Source organism: Crotalus tigris, unplaced genomic scaffold (assembly GCF_016545835.1).
Source record: "Crotalus tigris isolate CLP2741 ecotype Arizona unplaced genomic scaffold, ASM1654583v1 scf7180000024350.909852, whole genome shotgun sequence".
Lineage (NCBI taxonomy): Eukaryota > Metazoa > Chordata > Lepidosauria > Squamata > Viperidae > Crotalus > Crotalus tigris.
Genome location: NW_024100519.1, coordinates 796,139 through 816,763, shown reverse-complemented (window position 1 = coordinate 816,763; position 20,625 = coordinate 796,139). Strand labels below are relative to the sequence as shown.

General features: G+C 45.8%; 1 protein-coding gene across 1 annotated transcript; it reads left to right on the top strand.

Annotated features, from left to right (window-relative positions):
• Nucleotides 1–5,184: 5,184 nt before the first annotated feature.
• On the top strand, nucleotides 5,185–20,625 carry LOC120300728 (stomatin-like). Its single transcript, XM_039327106.1, has 7 exons — nucleotides 5,185–5,340; nucleotides 12,497–12,600; nucleotides 13,434–13,506; nucleotides 14,282–14,364; nucleotides 16,126–16,329; nucleotides 17,046–17,180; nucleotides 18,683–20,625. Exons 1-7 carry the CDS (start codon nucleotides 5,289–5,291, stop codon nucleotides 18,875–18,877), a joined length of 846 nt encoding a protein of 281 aa, XP_039183040.1. The 5' UTR covers nucleotides 5,185–5,288; the 3' UTR covers nucleotides 18,878–20,625.

Sequence of the window (20,625 nt, the reverse complement as noted above, 5' to 3'; positions counted from 1 at the left end):
AGTGAACCTACCACAACTCCAGAAGGCTTTTAACAATGGCTTGTTGGAACAAGCTTCAGAAAACATCAATTAATCTATATCAATCAATCAGAATAAAGCTGGAAGGCACCTTGGAGGTCTTTTAGTCCAACTAGTTTCCAGCAGGAGACCCTGCACCATTCCAGACAGGTGGCTGTCCAGTCTCTTCTTAAAATCCTCCAGTGATTAGGCGCCCACGATTTCTGGAGGCAAGCTGTTCCATTGGTTAATTGTCTTCACTGTCAGGAAGTTTCTCCTTGATTAGTTTCCATCCATTGTTTCTTGTCTTGCCTTCTGGCCCTTTGCGAAATAATTTGACCCCCTCTTTTTTGTGGCAGCCCCTCAAATACTGGAATTCTGCTATCATGCCCCCCCCCCAGTCCTTCTTTTCTCTAGACTGGCCATACCCAAGTCCTCCAACCGTTCTTCATACGTTTTTTGTCTCCAGGCCCTTAATCATCTTAGTTGCTCTTCGCTGCACTTTTTACAAAGGTCTCAACATCTTTTTTGTAATGAGGTGATCAAAATGGGATGCAATATTCCAGTTGTGGTCTTACTAGGGTTTTATAAGGCGGTCCTAATACTGCATGTGATTTTGATTCTATGTTTATAAAAGCTCAAAGCTGTTGTTCCTTAATCCCAACACTGGAGCTGTGGCTGTCTAAATATTTTGACTCTTTACCAACTTCTTTGGGCTTCAGGTGACTTGTCCTAAATAGCATAGTCTGCCTCTGCTAGGTGATATTTTTCTGGCCTGAATTGAGTTTCAAGGCAACTGGAAGTGTTGCAAATGAGATCTCCAGCTCTGCTTGATCCGACTCGATGCTCAGCTGAGAAGGGAGGGGGAGGAGAAGGGAATTAAGGATTATGATTATGATTAATTGCCCTGATCATGATCAGAATTAAAAAGACTCTCCCCTTCAGCCTTCCGGTAAACGCAGTTTTGGCCTGCCGCAGCAAGAGACGAGATGGAAACGAATCAACAAGTGGATAACGAATCTTGGGATCGACAAGATGGATGGGTTGTTTCTGGAGAATAGCCACGCACAGGAAGGGATTGCATTTTGGAAGCCAATCTTTCACCTTGAAGAGATTCGCTGGTGGAGAGAGCACGGAAGGGTTATCTCTGGAATTTTATTTGCAGAGGGCTTGGATAAATAGGCACCTCCAGGCTCTCCAACAGGTTGCAGAATGTTTGAGAAGCAGCATTTATTTATTTTTTTGGATCAAAAAGGAGTTTGGGGGCAGAATTTGAGTCAAAGGTCTGTTTCAGTGTTCTGAAAATTACCCTCCCTTTTTGTATTAGAGAGGAAAAAACAGGATTGGTTTAATATTTCCTGGGGTTCTAGAGAAATCTGTCACCCTCCAGATGTTGCAAATGTTTCACATGGGGTCCTTGGTGCTCTCTGAGCTGGGTTTTTTTCTTATAGACGTTTCATTACCCAGCTAGGTAACATCATCAGTACTAGCAGTGCTGACCTAGTTGGGTAATGAAAGATCTGCAAGAAAAAACCCCAAGTTCAGAGAGTGCCAAGGACCCCACAATCCTCCTCTTCCTTCTCCTCGATTCCACAAACCCCACTCCCTTCTAGCACTGATGATGTTGCTTAGTTGGGTCATGAAATGTCTGCAAGAAAAACACAACGTCAGAGAGCACTAAGGCCTCCTGCAGGTCAACCTTGAGGACAAATGTTCTCCTCCACTGATGTTTCACAGTGGTAGGGACAGTGAGGTTGTTGGTGATGGTTGTTGAAGACCTCAGATGTCCTTCCTTCCTTCCTTCCTTCCTTCCTTCCTTCCTTCCTTCCTTCCTTCCTTCCTTCCTTCCTTCCTTCCTTTTCCTTCCTTCCTTCCTTCCTCCCTCCCTCCCTCCCTCCCTCCCTTCCTCCCTCCCTCCCTCCCTCCCTCCCTCCCTTCTTTTCCATTTCTTTTCCATTTCCCTTCCTTCCTTCTATTTTCCTTCCCTCCCTGTCTCACCGATTCTTTCAATTCTCCCAAAGGTGCACTCCTGTTACCTGTCATAAGAATTGTGATAAGCCACGTCAGAAGCCACGAGAGGGCAGCAACCACACACAGTCAGGCACTTGAAAGAGCACTACGCACATCCTGCTTTTTATTTTCCTTTGCAGTTGGTTTGTCTCTTTGTATTAAATGCACCTTTCTCCCTTCCCAATTCAGCACTTAAGCCGTCCTATAAAAGCACGTAAGGTATTTTAAACAGATAAAACACTGCGGTGCTTTCCCACATGCCTTTCTTGTATTTCAGCCCTGACCATAAAAACTTTCTCTCCTTAAAGTCCACGGCAACATAAATTCTAATAGCAGCCAGCCCCAACTTGGAGCCCTAGCAAAGTTTTTTTTTTCTTTTTCCCCATATCAGGGAAAAGCAATCAGCTAAAGATTAACAAGGGGAAATGTGAAAAGTTGCAAAGAGAGATATACAAATATTCTGCAAGCGACCGGCTCGGAAAACCACTGTCAGCCTCTATGACATGTTAGTTCTTGCCTTGCTTTTGCAACATGGGGGGGGCAACACCCAAGAAAGTGCTTGTTATTGTGGTCATATCTGAACCGACAGATCAGCGAGGCTGGCTCTATCATTAGGGAAAAATTGGGCAGGGGACACATTCACCATCAGATCCTGGAATATTCACTCCCTTGCTCCATCTCTAACCCTCAAAGTTTTTTTTTTATCTTCTTGCCTGTTTGCACACGAACCATCCTCTTTCTCATGCAGCTGCTTTTTCCCAGAAAAATCACTGCTTTTCCAAGAAACATGCGTGACACACAAAGCAAGAATTCCCGCCGAACACGATCTGCGCTTTTTTGCCAAAGGATGTCTTTCATTTCTGTTGGAAAATCTGCTGGATTTTCCAAAACAAAGAGGATAGGTTCATTTCTAAGAGCGGATGTGTTTCTCCTCCTAAACTGCGGTGGAAACTGTTATTTCCCAATTGCAACACGCATCTTTTCTTATTCATGCAGAGGCTGGGATGCACATAACAAGAGTGTGACAATCCGGAATATAGTCTGCACAGTTTTGTTGTGATGCAGCGTGTCACTCCAGGAAGTCACACTATTTCTCGACTTAACGACCAAAATTGGGAGGGAATCGGAATTTCCACTGCTAAGCAAGAAGGTGGTTAAACGGATCGTGCCCAGTTTTACAACCTTGTTTTGGCCACTGCTGCTGTTAAATGACTCACAAGGTCGTTAAGCGAATCCAACTTCCCCCTCTTTGAGTTTGCTTGTCAGGAGGTTGCCAGGGACAACCAGGGACGCTGCGACCGTCATAAATGTGAATCAATTGCCAAGGGTCCGAATTTTGATCACGTGACCCTGGGGATTCTTGCAACGGTCGTTTAAGTGCGAGGAACGGTCCTAAGTCGCTATTTGCACTGCCGTTGTAACTTGGAATGGTCACTAAACCAAGTGTTGTAAGTCGAGGAATACTTGGACATGCCGGTTGCCAAGCAGCAGAGGGAGAGAAGCAACGGAGAACAAAGGAGAAATTTTCTGACAGTTAGAACAATTAATCAGTGGAACTACCTGCCTCCAGAAGTTGTGAATGTTCCAACACTGGGAGTGTTTAAGAAGAGACTGGACAGCCATTTGTCTCAAATGGTATAGGGTTTCCTGCCGGAGTGGAGGTTGGACTAGGTGACATCCAAAGTCCCTTACAACTCCTGTTATTCTGTTATTCTGCTATTCTTTTTTCCTTCCTTCCTTCCTTCCTTTCCTTCCTTCCTTCCTTCTTCCCTCCCTTCCTCCCTCCCTCCCTCCCTAATCACTGGAGGTTTTTAAGAAGAGATTGGACAGACATGTGTCTGGAATGGCATAGGGTTTCCTGCTTGAGGACTAGAAGACCCCCAAGGTCCCTGCCAACTCCATTATTCTATGTTCTGTTATTTGAGTTAAAGATAGTCTGAACAGGAAGGAAGCCCCAAATGTCACGTGAGTCCTTTAAAATAGATCACAACAGCTGTGGCACCTAACCGGACTCCTGTTGCTTGTTTTTGACTTTCACTGGAGAGCGGGAGGCACAAGGGATCCCTTGATTTCTTTGTCTGTCTCTTTGGATATTTCCTCTTCCTTATTCAAATAAAGTCTTTACTGCTAGTCCTTAACCGGCAGCGGGTTCGCTAGCGGTGGATGGCACCTGCTGAAGGGGGTAATTCAAGTTTAAAACAAATTAGCTATTGACCAGTTAAGACTTCCTCTTTTTTTTTTTTTTTTCATTTTAGAGCTGGGGAGGAGAGGGAGAGAAGATGGCGCAATTAAGAGAGAAGAGGGTGTGATCCAGGCATAAAAGCTCAGGCAGCTTTTATGGCACAATAAAGACAACATGCCAAGGGTGAGGCCACAGGTGAGGTGTGACCGAGATGTGGCTCATGACAGCCTCTGAAAAAGGTTCAGGGGAACCATTCTGGCCACCTCAGCTGTTCTAGGAAGGAGGAACTGATCATTTCAAAACCCTGGTTTAGTGTTGTTATTATTGTTATTCTTTTTTTTTTTCCCTTCTCATAAGAAGACATTGTGTTCTTGCTTGTGGAAAGGCTGTGGGGCAGATCAAGAGTCGGCTGGTGGAATTGGTGGGACAAATGAATGAATAAGTGAATGAATGAGTGAATAAATAAATATGTAGCCAGAGTTTTAGGCAACAGATCCATCTATCATCTGTCTGTCTGTCTGTCTGTCTACCTATCTTCTATTTATCTATTACATATCTGCTATATCTATCTCTAATCCATCTTCTGTGTCCATCTATCCCTCCCTTTATCTATCTATTGTCTACCTATCATCTATGTTCTATATTTGTTTGTGTATCTATCTGTAAGCCATCTTCTTTGTCTCTGTCTGTCTGTTGGTCTATCTATCCAACTATCCATCTACCCGTCTACCTATCTGCCTGCCTGCCTGCCTGCCTGCCTGCCTGCCTGCCTATCTATCTATCTATCTATCTATCTATCTATCTATCTATCTATCTATCTATCTATCTATCTATCTATCTATCTATCTATCTATCTATCTATCTATCTATCTGTCTGTCTGTCTGTCTGTCTGTGGCTATCTATATATCTGTGTCTATCTATATATCCGGCGCTGGGCTGCGGAGGCTGGGCCGGAGCGGGGAGGCGGGCAGGCGGGTGGGGCCGAGCGGGCGAGGCGGAGCCCATCGGGGGGGTGTAAGCCCGAGCGAGGCCAGACGGCGCGGCGGGTGGCGCAGCGCTTGGCGAGGCAAGGTGGCTCGTTCCCGGGTGGCGAGCGAGATGAGCGATCCGGAGAAGGGCAGCCGCGGGCAGCGGGAGCTGCTCAAGATCGGTGAGGCAGGGGACGCTGGATCTGGCTGCTGGGACTTGCTTGGCTTGGCTCCACGGCCGTCGGGGTGGAGGTCCTGGGGTTGGAAAGGGGGGGGGCGCCTCCTTGCCCCAAAGAGGGTGGTCTCTAGGGGGTCCCCAAAGGATCCAACCCAGCCTGGTTCCCTCTCCAAGGGGGCTGCAGCCCCCCACACACTCCCCTCCTCTTTCAGTCCCACTTTGGCCAGGAGGTGCTGAAGACCAAGCCTTGGTGGACCCCCCCCCCCGTTGCTGGAAATCTCCCTTTTGCAGGTTTCTGGCTCCAGCCCTTGGCAGGGAGGCCCCCGTTGGGTTGTGACCAAGTGGGGAGGGGCACCCTTCAAAAAGGAATGCCAGGAATGGGAAGAGCCTCTCCGTTGGGGGCTGCAAGGGAGGGGGCGTCCATGCCTTGTGGGAGCCCCACCGCCAGCCATCCGCCGTGGAGGTACTCCAACCCAGACAGTGGGAAGGGTCTTCCCCTGCGGAGGGTGGTCTTCTTGGGACTGATGGAACCAGAGCTAGCTTTGGCCTGGCCCATCGGATGCCAAGCCCCCTTCTTTTTGCTAGGGGCCGCTCATGTGAACGTTGATCACAAGGAAGGAGATGTGATTGCACCTAAGGGACTGATCCTGGACTGATCCGAAAGAACAATTCGGGGTGATTTGGGTGAACCGTGTAGACTTTCTACCAGTAAATTACAGGCTGTGCGCTTTGAACTTTAACTTAGCTGCTGTTGCTGTTTCAACTTAGGAGAGATAAATGTGTGTTTTTCTCTTTTGGGATTTTTTTTTTTAAATCCACTTTTTAAATGGTTTGCTTTGGTCGGTTTCATGTGTTTCTGTCTTTTTTGTTTTTTAATCCACATTTTTCATGGTTTTTCCTCCGTGTAATGTTGTTGTGTATTTTAATCGTTTGAATAAAATAGAAGTTGTAAAAAAAGCAAACCACAAGAATGGTTAGGGGTCCAGTTAGGGACGCCAAGCCAAAGGGATAGAATAATTCTTTGGAGGGATCTGCAATTCCCAAAAAAAAGGGGGAAAAAAAGAACAAAAGGGCTTCTCCAGAGACTCATCTGTTTACTCCACAAATTGTTGCTAATTACCCAGGGTCTTTGTGTAGCTGTTGCTTGCACTAAAAAGACACAGAGATGTTGCTATGTAGCTCCTCCAGAGATTTTTGTTACAGGAAGCAGACAGGAAGGCAAATGTTCACATAAAGGTCCCTATTTGCATAGCAACACAGTGTTCTAATATTTGAGGGGCTGCCCCAAAGAAGACGGGGTCAACCTATTCTTCAAAGCTCCTGAAGGCAGGACAAGAAGCAACGGATGGAAACCAATCAAGGAGAGAAGCAACCTAGAACTAAGGAGGAATTTCCTAATAGCAAGAGCAATCAACCAGTGGAACTCCTTGCCTCCAGAAGTTGTGGGTGCTCCAACACTGGAGGTTTTTAAGAAGAGATTGGACATCCATTTGTCTGAAATAGTATAGGACAGTGATGGCGAACCTGTTAGAGACCGAGTGCCCAAAAACCACCCTGTCCCCCAACCCCTCCCTGCCCCCTCCCCCACCGCCTCCACGGCCCCCCACAGATCGCCCAGGCGGCCCAGCAGCGCCATGGCAGCCCTGCCCTCAGCCTGCACCCTGCAGCATCAACTGCGCATGACATGGCGCGAGGGCAAAGTCTTGTCTCTGCTGCCCGGCTGCCATGCCCTTGACTGCACTGCTCCACATGGACCGTGCCCAGGGGCGACTCTCCTCCAGAGTTGCTGCTGGTGAGGACGGGGCCATGGGGGGAGGCGGGGCTGGGACGATGGCGCGTGTGCCCACAGAGAAGGCTCTGAATGACACCTCTGGCACGCGTGCCATAGATTTGCCACCACTGGTATAGGATTTTCAGCTTGTGCATGGGTTGGATTAGAAGACCTCCAAGGTCCCTTCTTATTCGGTTCCTGGAGGCTCCGATTAAAGCACCACCAGTGCAATTAAAAGCACAACTTTTAATGGCCTTCCAATGGGATATGTTCCCAGATCACTCTATTTGCTTTTGTGCCGTTTAATTGATGGAGGACGCTGTCGTTAAAAACAAAGCCATCGCTGTCCTGTCTCCAAGGCTGAGTAGCTTCTAAATAGGCATGAAAGTTTGTGAACGGCAGGTAGCTTTATGGCCTACGTGCCATGGTTGATTTGTGGCAAGTGAGTAATAGGGTGATTTTGCAACCCTGAATTTGATATTTAAAATATCTCCCGGTAGGAAAAGAAATGTTCCGTTTGGCCTCCACCCTCCCTGCATAGGAGAGAATCTGTGGAAATGTCATCAGTTCTCTATGGTTTCTCTCGAAGTTACTCCAAGGTGCTAGATGAGATATAATACGTGATGAATAATGGTGGTGCCATAACCTGTAGGCATCTGAGGAAGTGTATATCTGACTCAGTCATATGATGGTGCAACCCTTTTACGATCCAGGGTGGTGCCCGCATCCAGCCTTTATGGCTTGATCAAGACACAGGGTTACAACAGCCACAATTAAGGTGATGGTCATGAACACTCCTTTAACTGATTATCTCCTGTGGGCTGAAAGATCAATCTTGTCGCCAGGATCAGCAAGTTCCAGTAGATCAGTGGTTCTCAACCTGTGGGTTGGGACCCCATTTGGGGTCGAACGACCATTTCACGGGGGTCTCCAAACAACGCAGTCCGCCATTTTTTTCCCTTTTCCTTAGCTGTGCTACTCCCTTTTATTCTATTGGCTTTTGAAAGAGAGAGAGAGAGAGAGAGAGACACCACCAAGAAAGTCCAGTTGCTGACCTGGATGATTAAGAATGCTCCACAGACATTTTCATAGATACCTTTTTTAGGAACGTAAGAGGCAGGGCTTCCAATATGACCGCAACGGCGAGCCCCACAATCTCAGCCAGAAGTTATGAAAGAAGCTAGATGTCCTTTAGAACAACGGAAAGCTACTTATTGCGTAGGCCTCTTGAAGAGAAGTTCCTTCAGAGACCGTTGGCAACAGCAATGACAAACGCCATCCTTTACACAATTGCCAGTTATTCAGATGCCCCACCTTGCTGATTTGACACGGTTTGTCAATCCTTCTTCCGAGTGTCGCCACCCCACCCCAAACTTTTTGCAAACTCCTAGGCGTGTCACAATGTTTTGGTTTCCTCGCCCGTCTTCAGAGGCCGGGCTTCTGTTCTGCTCTTATCTCTGCTCCGTTGGACTGAGGTCCCCGGGGAAAAACCCAAAGGTTGTCATTGAGACCCAAATTGGGGACAACCTGCTCGGAAGACGCAGAGGTGGAGAGAAGAAGACTTCAGAGGATCGACGGGTGGGGGGTTTTTGTGGGAGGGGCTTACAAATATCAAACGTCTGTCTTTCAGCTTCTTCTTTCTTATTTGGTTCAGATTCGCCTGCCATTTTGTGGCTCGGAGAGTTTGAGGTAGAAACAAATGTGGGGTTTTGAAGAGTTGTTCTTTTCCCATGCTCAGCTCTTCCTTCTCTGCAAATTCCCCACCCCGTTTGGAGGGCTATTCAGGGTTGCGCAAGCCTAGAATCTCCCTAGCGTGGCTCAAAACGACTGCAAGATTCACAAAGGGCCAATCCAGGACTCTTGATTCTTCTTCCCAGAATATCTGAGTCTGGATTGGGAAAGAGATTTATTTTATTTTATTTTATTTTTTGCATTTGCGCACAAGAGTGATTCTCCCTTCCGCTGGGCCCTTCTTTGATTGCAGCGGGCTAGCCTTGAATTATCTCTGTGTTGTTGGTTTTTTTTTTTTTTAAGGCCGTCACAATCCTAGAACTTGGAAACTTTGGACTTTCAGCCAGCTCTATGTGGGCTGGCTTTGGTAAGCCTGACGTTGTTGTGAAACAGGGTAGAGAGTTCAGGCAGTTGGAAAGGAAAGGAGAATTCCTGTTTAGGAATTTGCAATGCACTTCCCACAGCAGTTTTGGGGGCCCAATACAAAATAAAATAAAATAACCATATGAGCTGAGATTGTGTCCCTCTGGATGGGGGAGCCTTGAAACGACAGCTTTTTTGGGGGAATTGCAAATCAGTTTTTTTTTATTCTGAATAATATTTTTTGATCATCTTTATGCTTTTCTATGGGGATTTTATTATTCGTATTTTTCCGTTAAGTCATTTGTTATTCACATAGGACAGTGGTTCTCAACCTTTCTAATGCCGCGACCCCATAATACAGTTTCCCATGTTGTGGTGACCCCCAACCACTTATACATCACCGGGTGCCAGGGGCATGGCCAAAGAAAAAGGGGGAAAAAATGGCGGACAGCCTTGTTTGGCGACCCCTGTGAAATGGTCGTTCGACCCACAGGTTGAGAACCACTGACATAGGGTGTAGATGGCAGGCGAACATACTGTCAACAGATTTACTAGTTTAGTATCTATAGTCCTTGAGTTACAACAGTTCATTTAGTGACCGTTCAAAGCTGCAACGGCACTGAAAAAAAAGGACTGTTTCACGCTTGACACAACCGTGTCAAGCCAGGTCGGAAAATGGAGCAACACTCACTTAACAAATCTCTCACTTTGCAACATAAATTTTGGGCTCAGTTGTGGCTGTAGGTCAAGGACTACAGTACAAAGCAGGGGTTTGGACTAGATGACCTCCAAGATCCCTTCCAACTTTATTATTATTATTAGTATCATTATTATTATTATTATTATTATTATTATTATTATTATTATTATTATTATTATTATGGTATCTCTGAATTGCGGCCAAACTTTGTTACGTCGTGTGTAAAAATGAGGCAAACCGCACACGGAGAATCCATACCCACCCCAGTTGCAACCTATTATTCTATCTGTCCTTCCTTGTTTTCATTTTTAAAATCGGCGTTAGCGCTTTGAATGGTTTTGTTTGTAAATGCTGGTCCATGACCGTAAGAAAAATTGAGTGAGGGAGGGAGTTTCAGGTGCTGGTTTAGTTGTCATTTCACTGGGTGTTCTTCTCCTTGGCTTAAGAGTCAAATGTCCTGGTAAGAAATGTGTTGTTGCCATCCCAGGTCACGCCTTTCTTTGTTGTTGTTGTTAAATTGGGCCTGACTCTTCGCAACTTCCTGAAGCACAGCATCAACTGCGTCCTTCTTGGCTGAATAAATGTTTGGACTCTGTCCATTTAAATATGCATAAGAGGTCCCACACCTTGGCAATAACACGTCCAGTTCTCATTTGAAGCTTTGCTAAGTGTTTTTTTCCATTAAAAAAAAAAGGAAAAAAAAAAGCTTTAAGCATCCTGGTCAATTAATAAAATTGGGTGTCTGCAGGATGAGAGCTGGCGAGGAGAGCTTATCACTGCTGAAACATATTGTTTCTAGAACCACCCTCTTGCAGAATGCAATCCTATTTAATGCCGGATAAATGGATACGGCGTTTTCATGCTCCCCCTCTTAGGCCAGGAGCAAATGGGCCGTGACAACTTGCTTTGATGAAATTCCAACGTTTAATCTTAAAATGTAGCGTGAGTAGCAGATTTCTGCCATCATTCCTCCCCCCCCCCACTTGGTTTTCAGGTTAGGAGGGGTTGGTTGCATTTCCCTGAATATTGGCGGTCTGAAATATTATTGTGATGGAGGGGAGGAGGGGAGAGGGAGGGGGAGAAGAAGGAGAAGGAGGAGGGGGGGAGAAGAAGGAGGAAGAGGAGAAGGAAGAGGGGGAGAAGGAGGAAGATGGAGGAAGAGGAAGAAGAGGAGGAGAAGGATGAAGAGGAGGAGGAGGAGGAGGAGGAGGAGGAGGAGGAGGAAAAGAAGAAGAAGAAGAAGAAGAAGAAGAAGAAAGAAGAAGAAGAAGAAGAAGAAGAAGAAGGAGGAGGAGGAGGAGGAGGAGGAGGAGGAGGAGGAGGAGGGAGGAGGAGGAGGAGGAGGAGGACGAGGAAGAAGAAGAAGAAGCTTCTTAGTCAGTCTGGAAGGAGACACCCATCTATCTATATAGCCTTTTCATTCACTGTCATTTCATGCTTTTATGACCTGACCTTAACCATGATGTCAGGTGTCATGTTGACACACCATGCAGGAAAGGAACCTAGTCTCAGAAGAGGTCCTTGCAGGAATGCCAATTAAAACATCCTAGACTCCGTTGAGTGTCCAGCCTTTGCTTGAGTAGGTTCAACCAAGGGGAGTCCACACCTTTTCTGGGCAAGTGGCTGAACAGTTGAACGAACTAATAAGAAGCAGGATTAAGCCATGATTAAGCAGAGGCTTTTCAAATGTGGACCTCGGAGCAAATAACCGTTCCTTTTCTCCTTTGTAGACTTCTTGGAGATGGTTCAGACCGAGCTCTTTTCATGAGTGAGGCCGGAGAGAATGAACTAGCCTGGGAAAATGCATCTGCCAGTGCTTAATTGACATTTTCCTTCCTCCCTTTATTTTGTGTTGTGTTGTTTGTTTGTTTCCCTTCTCTCTTTCCCACACGGTCATTCCAGGATTTTGAAAGTTCACAGCCATGACTCTTGAACTTTCTTCAACCAGAACATTCCTCAGTCAGAATCCATTTCTCCCCCAAATTTCCCTTCCTTCTTTTTTCTTTCTCTGATCAAAAGTTGCCGTTGTTTCCTGCTCGTGCTTCCCTCTCCGAAGGAATCGCGAGGAAAGAAATGTTGTGATCATGAGAACGTTGTCCTATAGACCACCAGAACTAGAGATGGATTGTGCCATTTCCTGTATCTTCATGAAAACAGAACCACCAAGTTCAACCCAAGTTGCGTTTCAGTACCGCAAACAGAAACCTCTGCCTGTTGCTGAAGAGTGGAAGTTAATTTCTGCTCATTTCTGCAGCAGTTTTGGAAAAAAAAAAGGGTAGTTCTCAACTTACAACCATTTGTTTACTTTAGTGGTTGTTTGAAGTTGCAACAGCTCTGAAAAAAAGTGACTTCTCTTTCACGCTCGTGACGGTTGCAGCTTCCTGTCGTTGCAGTGATCAAAATTCACACTGGCTGAACTGGCTTGTACTTACGACAGTTGCAACGTCCCGGGATCATGCACCCCAAAGTCAAGGGGGAAGCCGGATTCACTTAACGACAGGGTTACTCACTTAACAACCGCAGGGATTTGCTGAATAATTTGGGCAAAATAGGCCGTAAAATGAAAAATCTCTCTCTTTTTTTCTTTTCTTGTAGATGGTGCATCCAGCAGCCTTGGTTTCTGCGGCTGGCTCCTGGTTATAATTTCATTCATACTCGTGGCCGCCACCGCCCCTATTTCCATTTGGTTGTGCATAAAGGTAAGAAGAAGAATTTTTTTTTAAATTAAATAAAATATTCATGAGATGACTTCCTCCAACTAGGCTGCGAGTTCCCTTCTCTTCCTATTTCAACAAGGAATGGCAGTGAACTTGGGACTTGGTGTCCTTCGATTGTTTGCAAACCGCAGAGAATTGCTAACTCTCCCTCTGTCTGTCTCTCAAAGCACAAAGCTGAAAACACCAGCCTGAAGATGACGAATGGGACTTCGTCGAAAGATCGCCAAGACACTTCCAATTTTACGCGGGAGAAAACCCGAATAACCAAAGACAGGCCCCTGGAATTTGCCCCATCCTGTTTCCTAGGGCTGAGAGAGTCACTGTTCAAGGTCACCCAGGTGACTTTGTGCCTTAGGCAGGACTAGAATTCACCATCTCCTGGTGATTGGCCGAAAGTCACCCAGCTGGCTTTCATGGCTAAGGCGATACTAGAATTCACCATCTCCTGGTGATTGACCCAATGTCATCCAGCTGGTTTTCATGGCTAAGGCAGGACTAGAACTCACTGTCTCCTGGTGATTGGTCCAATATCATCCAGCTGGTTTTCATGGGTAAGGCAGGACTAGAATTCACCGTCTCCTGGTGATTGGCCCTTAGTCACCCAGCCGGCTTTTGTGCCTAAGTCAGGACTACTTTTGCATCAAAAACAAAAGAGTTTTTGACATCCCTGTGTGGTCCTGTGTGATCTACTTCTCTATATTTTGGTCCACACATGCTAGATGTGAAGACTGGGGGAAAAAATAGACTGGGATGTATAGATTACTTAAAGCAACGCTTGGAAAACCAACTGTGGCTTCCTCTTATCTCTATTACAGATTGTCAAAGAATATGAGCGGGCCATCATCTTTAGACTCGGACGTATCCTCAAAGGAGGTGCAAAGGGGCCAGGTGAGTTGTGAATATGGCACACGGAGGGGAGGAGGGATTGTGTGTGTGCTGGAAAACCATATAGTGCATTTCTCCGTAGCTTCCATTCATATGGAAGTCTAGTCTAGAGAAAAGAAGGACTAGTGGTGACATGATGGCAGTCTTCCAGTATTTGAGGGGCTACCACAAAGAAGAATAAGTCAAATTATTCTCCAAAGCACCAGAGGGCAGGACGAGAAACAACAGATGGAAACTAATCAAGGAGAGAAGCAACCTGGAATTAAGGAGAAACTTCCTGACAGTGAGAACAATTAACCAGTGGAACAACCTGCCTCCAGAAGCAGTGAATGCTCCAACACTGGAAGTTTTTAGGAAGAGACTGGACAGCCATTTGTCTGAAATGGTAGAGGGTTTCCTGCCTGAGCAAGGTCCCCTTGCCTCCAGAAGTTGTGGGTGCTGGGAAGTTTTAAAGAAAAGGCTGGACAGCCATTGGTCTCAAATTGCATAGGGATTCCTGCTTGAGCAGGGGGCTGGACTAGAAGACCTCCAAGGTCCCTTCCAACTCTGTTATTCTGTTATTCTGTATGGTTATATCTCCTTCGCTCCATGCTTCTTGTTCCATCTTTCAATATTTCATAAAATGGGACTCTGGTGAAGGCAGAATGACCCTCGCGATGCCCTCCGATGCCCGTTCTTTTTTGGGGGAATTGTGAGGACTACAGAAGGGACCGGGTGGGGAAAAAGCTGGATAAAATATCTTCCGGTGCCCCTAAATTCAATATTTCCCCTCCTGCAGGGCTGTTTTTTGTGTTGCCTTGTACGGACAACATCATCAAAGTGGACATGAGGACCATCTCCTTTGATATTCCACCGCAGGAAGTAAGTGTTCCCTTCACTTGATCGCTTGGCTTCTCTCCCCACCCTGAGCCTACTGGCTATAAATAGTCTCTACTGCCCATCTCCCACTGGATTCTCCAGGCCACACCGCACGGGCAAAGTGTGCAGCTGAGATGCCAGTTCGATGCACAGCTGCACACGATGGGGTTTTTCCTGGGCAGTTTTACTTCTGCTTGATCTGCCAGGTGGCTGAGAAAATTGGGGAAGGAACCGAGCAGGTTACTGAAGTGCGAAGCGGCCACCCGTAAATGCTTGTTTATTCCTGGTTTGTGGAGCTCCTTCTTCTTTGCTTGCCTCTGAGAAGATGTGGCAGGTCCTCCTCCTCCTCCTCTTCTTCTTTCTTTTCTTCCTCCTCTTCTTCCTCTTCCTCCAACTGCTCCTCGATCACGCCGAAGGTCGTAGCTGTGAAAAACGGTCAAAAGTCGCTTTTTCCCAGTGCTGTTGTCACTCGGGACGGTCACTAAGTGAACAGTTAGTAAGTTGAGGGCTCTCTGTAGATTGCAAACTGTTTTAGCCTTCAAGGTGAGTTGAGAGGCGTGCTCTGAAGAGTGGAAAAACCCAACTGAGGGCTTTTAAGGGTTAACTGGTGTTTTGCAATGTTATGCTAACGATGTGCCAGGTACATACTAACCCCTGGGAACTCATTCCCCCACAGAGGCCAGGCACACCCTTGTGGCCGCTGCAAACTTCATCAGGAACTTTAAAAAATAAAAATAAAAATAAATGTAAAGCGTAGTACGGCACGAGTGCAAATGAGGCAGATGGCTTTCCTAGGCGGCCCTAGGAAACTGTACAGTTAACTTCTGTGAGTATCGAATCAAACTTTGGGGGTGTCTCTGCTTCAGTGACCTCAGAGGAATTAAGCAATTCTGAAGGCCAAAGGAGAATAAAGGAGAACCTTTGTAGCTCAGGGTTGAAATGAGGGGTCCTTGGTACTCTCTGAGCTTGGCTGATTTTCTTGCAGATGTTTCATGACCCAACTAGGGAATATCATCAGTGCTAGAAGGGAGAGGGGTTTGTGAAGAGGAGAAGGAGGAGGAGGAGGACTGTGAGGTCCTTGATGCTCTCTGAGCTTATTTGTTTTCTTGCAAATGTTTTATGACCCAACTAGGGAACCTCATCAGTGCTAGAAGAGAATGGGGTCTGTTGAGTGGAGGAGGAGGATGAGGAGGAGGAGAAAGGGGAGGACTGTGGGGCCCTGGGTGCTCTCTAAACTTGGTGGTTCTCTTGCAGACGTTTTCATGACCCAACTAGGTGACATCATCTGTGCTAGAAAGGAGTGGGGTTTTATCTGATTTTATACACTAGTGGCTTGCTCTAATTGTTGACGGGAATGTGTTTTTTCCCCTCTTGGTATTTCCTTGATTAAGGTATTGTTTTCTGCTTGATTGTTTGTCTGGTGCTAATCCCTGATTATCTGTGTTTCTCTTTCTATGTCATCCGTGGTGCTCTCTGAGCTTGGCTGTTTTCTTGTAGACGTTTCTTTACCCATCTAGGTAACATCCTCTGTGCTAGAAGGCAGGGAGGGTTCAGGGGTTCCCCAAACTCTTGACAACTGCTGGCTGCCAACTGAAAAGCTCTTAGCGCAGAATTATGCAATAGTCCAGAACTCCTTTTGTCTAATTAGCTGATTCCCCAAAGCAAGCTCCTCCTGTTTGTTTGGAAATAAGCTGCGGTGTCAGCCTTACTAACAGTTTGCAAACAAGCACTGACTCTCCGGGCCTTCTTCTCTGTCTCGCTCAGATTCTCACCAAGGATTCCGTGACGGTGAACGTGGATGGGGTGGTCTACTACCGGGTGCAGAATGCCACCCTCGCCGTCGCCAACATCACCAACGCAGACTCAGCTACTCGGCTGCTGGCTCAGACGACACTCAGGAACGTGCTGGGGACCAAAAACCTTTCTCAGATCCTCTCCGACCGGGAGGAAATTGCGCACAGCATGCAAGTAAGCGATTTTGGAGCTCAGACGGAAAGATTTGGGCCGCCTAAAAACAGGACCGTCGGAAGAAGTGGGAATGCCCATATATGGAGGTGATACGGGGGATGCTACAGATAGTTCTCGACTTACAACCGGAACGGAGCCCAAAATTTCCATTGCTAAGTGAGTCTTGCTCCGTTTGTACGGCCTTTCTGACCACGGTGGTTGAGTGGTTGTTAAGTGAGTAACATGGCCGTTCAGCCAATCCGGTTTCCCCATGGGCTGCGGTTGTCAGGAGGCCTCCAAAGGGGGATCCCATGAAACCGTCACAAATATGAACGAGTTGCCAAGCGCCCGGATTGTGATCGGGTGGCCACGGGGACGCTGCCGTGGGCATCAGTGGGGAAAAGGTCATAAGTCACTTTTGTCAGGGTCGTCGTAACTTGGAATGGTCACTAAAGGGAAGGGAGGGAGTTGGAGGACTTACCATCTCCCATCTCCTTCCTTCCTCCCTCCCTCTCTCCCATCCTCCCTCCCTCCCTCCCATCTTTCCTTCCTTCCTCCCTCCCTCCCTCCCTTCCTTCCCTCCCTCCTACCCTTCCTTCCTCCCTCCCATCTTTCCCTCCCTCCCTTCCTTCCCTCCCTCCCTCCTACCCTTCCTTCCTTCATTCCTCCTTCCCTCCCATCCTTCCTTCCTACCCTCCCTCCCTCCCTCCCTCCCTCTCTCCCTTCCTTCTGCACAGGCCACTTTGGACGATGCCACGGACGACTGGGGCATAAAAGTGGAGCGAGTGGAGATCAAGGATGTAAAGTTACCCGTCCAGCTTCAAAGAGCCATGGCGGCTGAAGCCGAAGCCACTCGGGAAGCCAGGGCCAAGGTGAGTAATGGTGGATACTGATTTCAGGGGGAGATGCACAAAGGAAGTTTCTGTAGAAGAGATTCTTTGTAAGCTCAGGGTTGACCTCTAGGGTCCGTGGTGCTCCGAGGTCCGTTGTTCTGAAATTTTATATATCATGTGTTAATTCATTATTCCTGCAAGGCTTTTCATTCAAGTTGAATAGGGTGGTGGTGTTTTGTTTTGTTTTCTCCTATCCTCCCTCAAAAAAACAAACAAACAAAAAACAAGGAAGCTAAGAAAATGTTTTTCTTCCTGCCCGGATTTGACCCGAAGGTTTTCGCAGGTGTTTGTATGTAGGTCTTTGGTTATTCGGGTTTTCTCCTGTGTAAAATTGGAAGTGTCTTGGCGATGTTTCGACGAAGTCCCATTCGTTATCTTCAGGCTGGTGTTTTCAGCTTCGTGCTTCGAGCAGCAATGAAGCACGAAGCTGAAAACACCAGCCTGAAGATGACGAATGGGATTTCGTCGAAACGTCACCCCGTTTTTTCCTGATTGGGAAACAGGTTCATAATAGAGCAGGGCCCTGATGCTATTTGAATAGGAGTGGAGCTTCATTTAAATGAGATCCGTGTCTTAGGAGTATCACAGACGTTCCATTTCCTCATCTGTTGGAACATGCAAGGCCTTAGGTTTACTTAATGTGTGTGACTCTGCAGGTGCACAGGAAAACCACAAGGCTAAGCGTCTTAGTGTGCTTGTTGCTGCCACCGCAAAAAACAGGAAGACAACACACACAAATGGTGTCACACGAGAAAAGCAAATATACGAGCGAGAAAGATAGTCCTGAAACCTAGATCTCATCGAGGTGGCCAAAATTTTGGAAAGACGACATATGAGCACCTCATACTTACCCTCCCCATATGTGCTATTTTCCTCCATGACATATCCTTCTAAACCTTTATACCCACCCTTTGTTAAATAGACAATTAAGTTGGGCTAATTGGGAAACGTAGCCTGGGTAGTCAAGAGGAAAAGTCACAAGAATGTAGAGGTTTATTCATAAGATGTGTGGGATGTGGGAGTGCATTCCATGTAGAAGAAGGAGGACGAGGAGGAGGAGGAGGAGGAGAAAGAGGAGGAGGAGGAGGAGGAAGAAGAAGTAGTAGTAGTTGGAAACGACCTTGGAGGCCACCTAGTCCAACCCCCTGCTCAGGCAGGAAATCCCATACCATTTCAGACAAATGGTTGTCCAGTCTCTTCTTAAAAATTTCCAGTGTTGGAGCATTCACCGCTTCTGGAGGCAGGTTGTTCCACCAGTTAATTGTTCTCACTATCAAGAAATTTCTCCTTAGTTCCAAGTTGCTTCTCTCTTTGGTTAGTTTCCATCCGTTGCTTCTTGTCCTGCCTTCAGGTGCTTTGGAGAATAGCTTGACTTCTTCTTCTTTGTGGAAACCCCTGAGAGATTAGAACACAGCTATGATGTCCCCCCTTGCCATATCCACTTTACTGGATATGGGACTTTTTGCTTTTTTCCCTTCCAGGTCATCGCTGCGGAGGGCGAAATGAACGCTTCCCGGGCGCTGAAGGAAGCCTCGATAGTCATCACGGAGTCTCCCGCCGCTCTCCAACTCCGCTATCTGCAGACCCTCACCACTATTGCAGCCGAGAAGAATTCCACCATCGTCTTCCCCCTGCCCATAGACATGCTGCAAGGGATTATGGCAATGAGGCACTAACGTTGGTGAAGGAGAGGAGAAGCTAGATTAAAAGCAAAAGTCAGCCTTCGGCTAGGAGAGAAATTGCATCCTTTGTAGAATTCATAAGTATTTTGCATCAGCTGGATCCTCTCTGTTGTCCCTCTGGACAAATATAGACCCCCCCATTTTGCTTCTCCCCGTTCTCTTCTTTTAAAGAGAGATTTCTTTTATATAAATACCAATATAATTTTTATCAATGTTTTTTCAAAAAGGAAGACAAAAACCAATACAAACTAACATCAAGGAAGAACAGGAAAAAAAGGAAAATGGAAAAGAAAGAAAAAAATTCCCAAGAAGTAACTTCCAATCTTCTTTATAGCATTTACGAGTGCAGTTATAAATTTACCTCTTACTCTAAAGTTGCAAGGTAATTCTCTTCTTTCTATAATCTGGCCTGTCTAATCCTCAAAGGTATAAATTACGTTTTTTTCCCCCCACTTCATGCAAAAAGTCTATAGGTAAGGAATTTAAAAAGAGGTTTTTTGAGTGCCTTGCATCTCTTTGGAAGGAGAGTCAAAGAATTGTTTGGCTTTTGATTTATTTTTTTTTTAAAAAACAAAAATATTTTCTTTGTTTTCTCTCATGGGAGACAGCGTCCATAGCGGCCATGTTGTCAGAGATTGTAACAACGCACAGATTGTAGTCATGGAGATAATATGCTTGTTAGCTACGTATCATGTTCAGGTTACACACAAGTGTCTCCTTGCCTTAGTGACCCATGTAATCCAATGCCTCTATCTATCTGATTTTGCTATCTACATTTTTTACACATAAAAACAGAGCATTGGTTTTTTTTTAACCATTTTTAAAAAGAGGATGGTATTTCATTTCCTGGTTTTGATTTTTTTTCTTCTTTCCAGAAAAATAAAAACCATAAAGGTATCTCATTTCCAGAAATGATGCTGAGTGCCTTTGAATCTTTCGCTGAGCTTAAATGTATTATTTCCTAAAAGCTAAGAGGCTCGATGTTTATTTTAAGACGTCTGTGGTCAGCTGCATGGCGATATAGCTACCTGCTTAATTTAACATTAGGGCCTCCCCATAGTTCTATCTCTTCTACCACATTCTCAGCCAGTTTAGAACAATTTATCTGAAAGAGCAATAAATCCCAGACGCTTCCTTTCAAGTTAAGTACAACGTTTGTGCTAAATCTCAGCTTTTTGCTAATATACCACGTTGATGTTTAGCCCCGTATATTGGTATGTTTGCGTTGCGTATTTTATAAAGTTGATATCTGGTTGGAATCAGAACTATAGGTAATTGTCACTGAATAGCGTTGTGGTTAATTGTAATTATTGTACTGTATTCCGCATTGTGTGTTAAGTTTTAATAACAGGAAAAGAGGACTGGGGTCCAGTTTTAGAAACATCATATGAAACATCATATGAACATCCGATGAAAACCTAAAGGCTTTTTCAGTTGTCTGAACAAATGAGCCTCTGTTGAAATGTTATACCATCTTTCATGTTCTCAGAAATTAAAGTGGGATCCGGCCATTTTAATTTCATGGTCATTTTAATTCAGCTCACAATTATAGGATCCAAATGAAAGTATCCCCCCCCCAAAAAAATAAAACCAAAGAACATTTTCTTTTAGCCCGTTTACCGAAAGTGCTCTTACTACCATGTACGAAAGAGAGAAAAAATTGTCAGTGAAAAAAACGTGTCTGAATTCTAAAGTGTCCTTGTTGATCAGCTGACGTTCCAATAAATTTTTCTTTTATCATG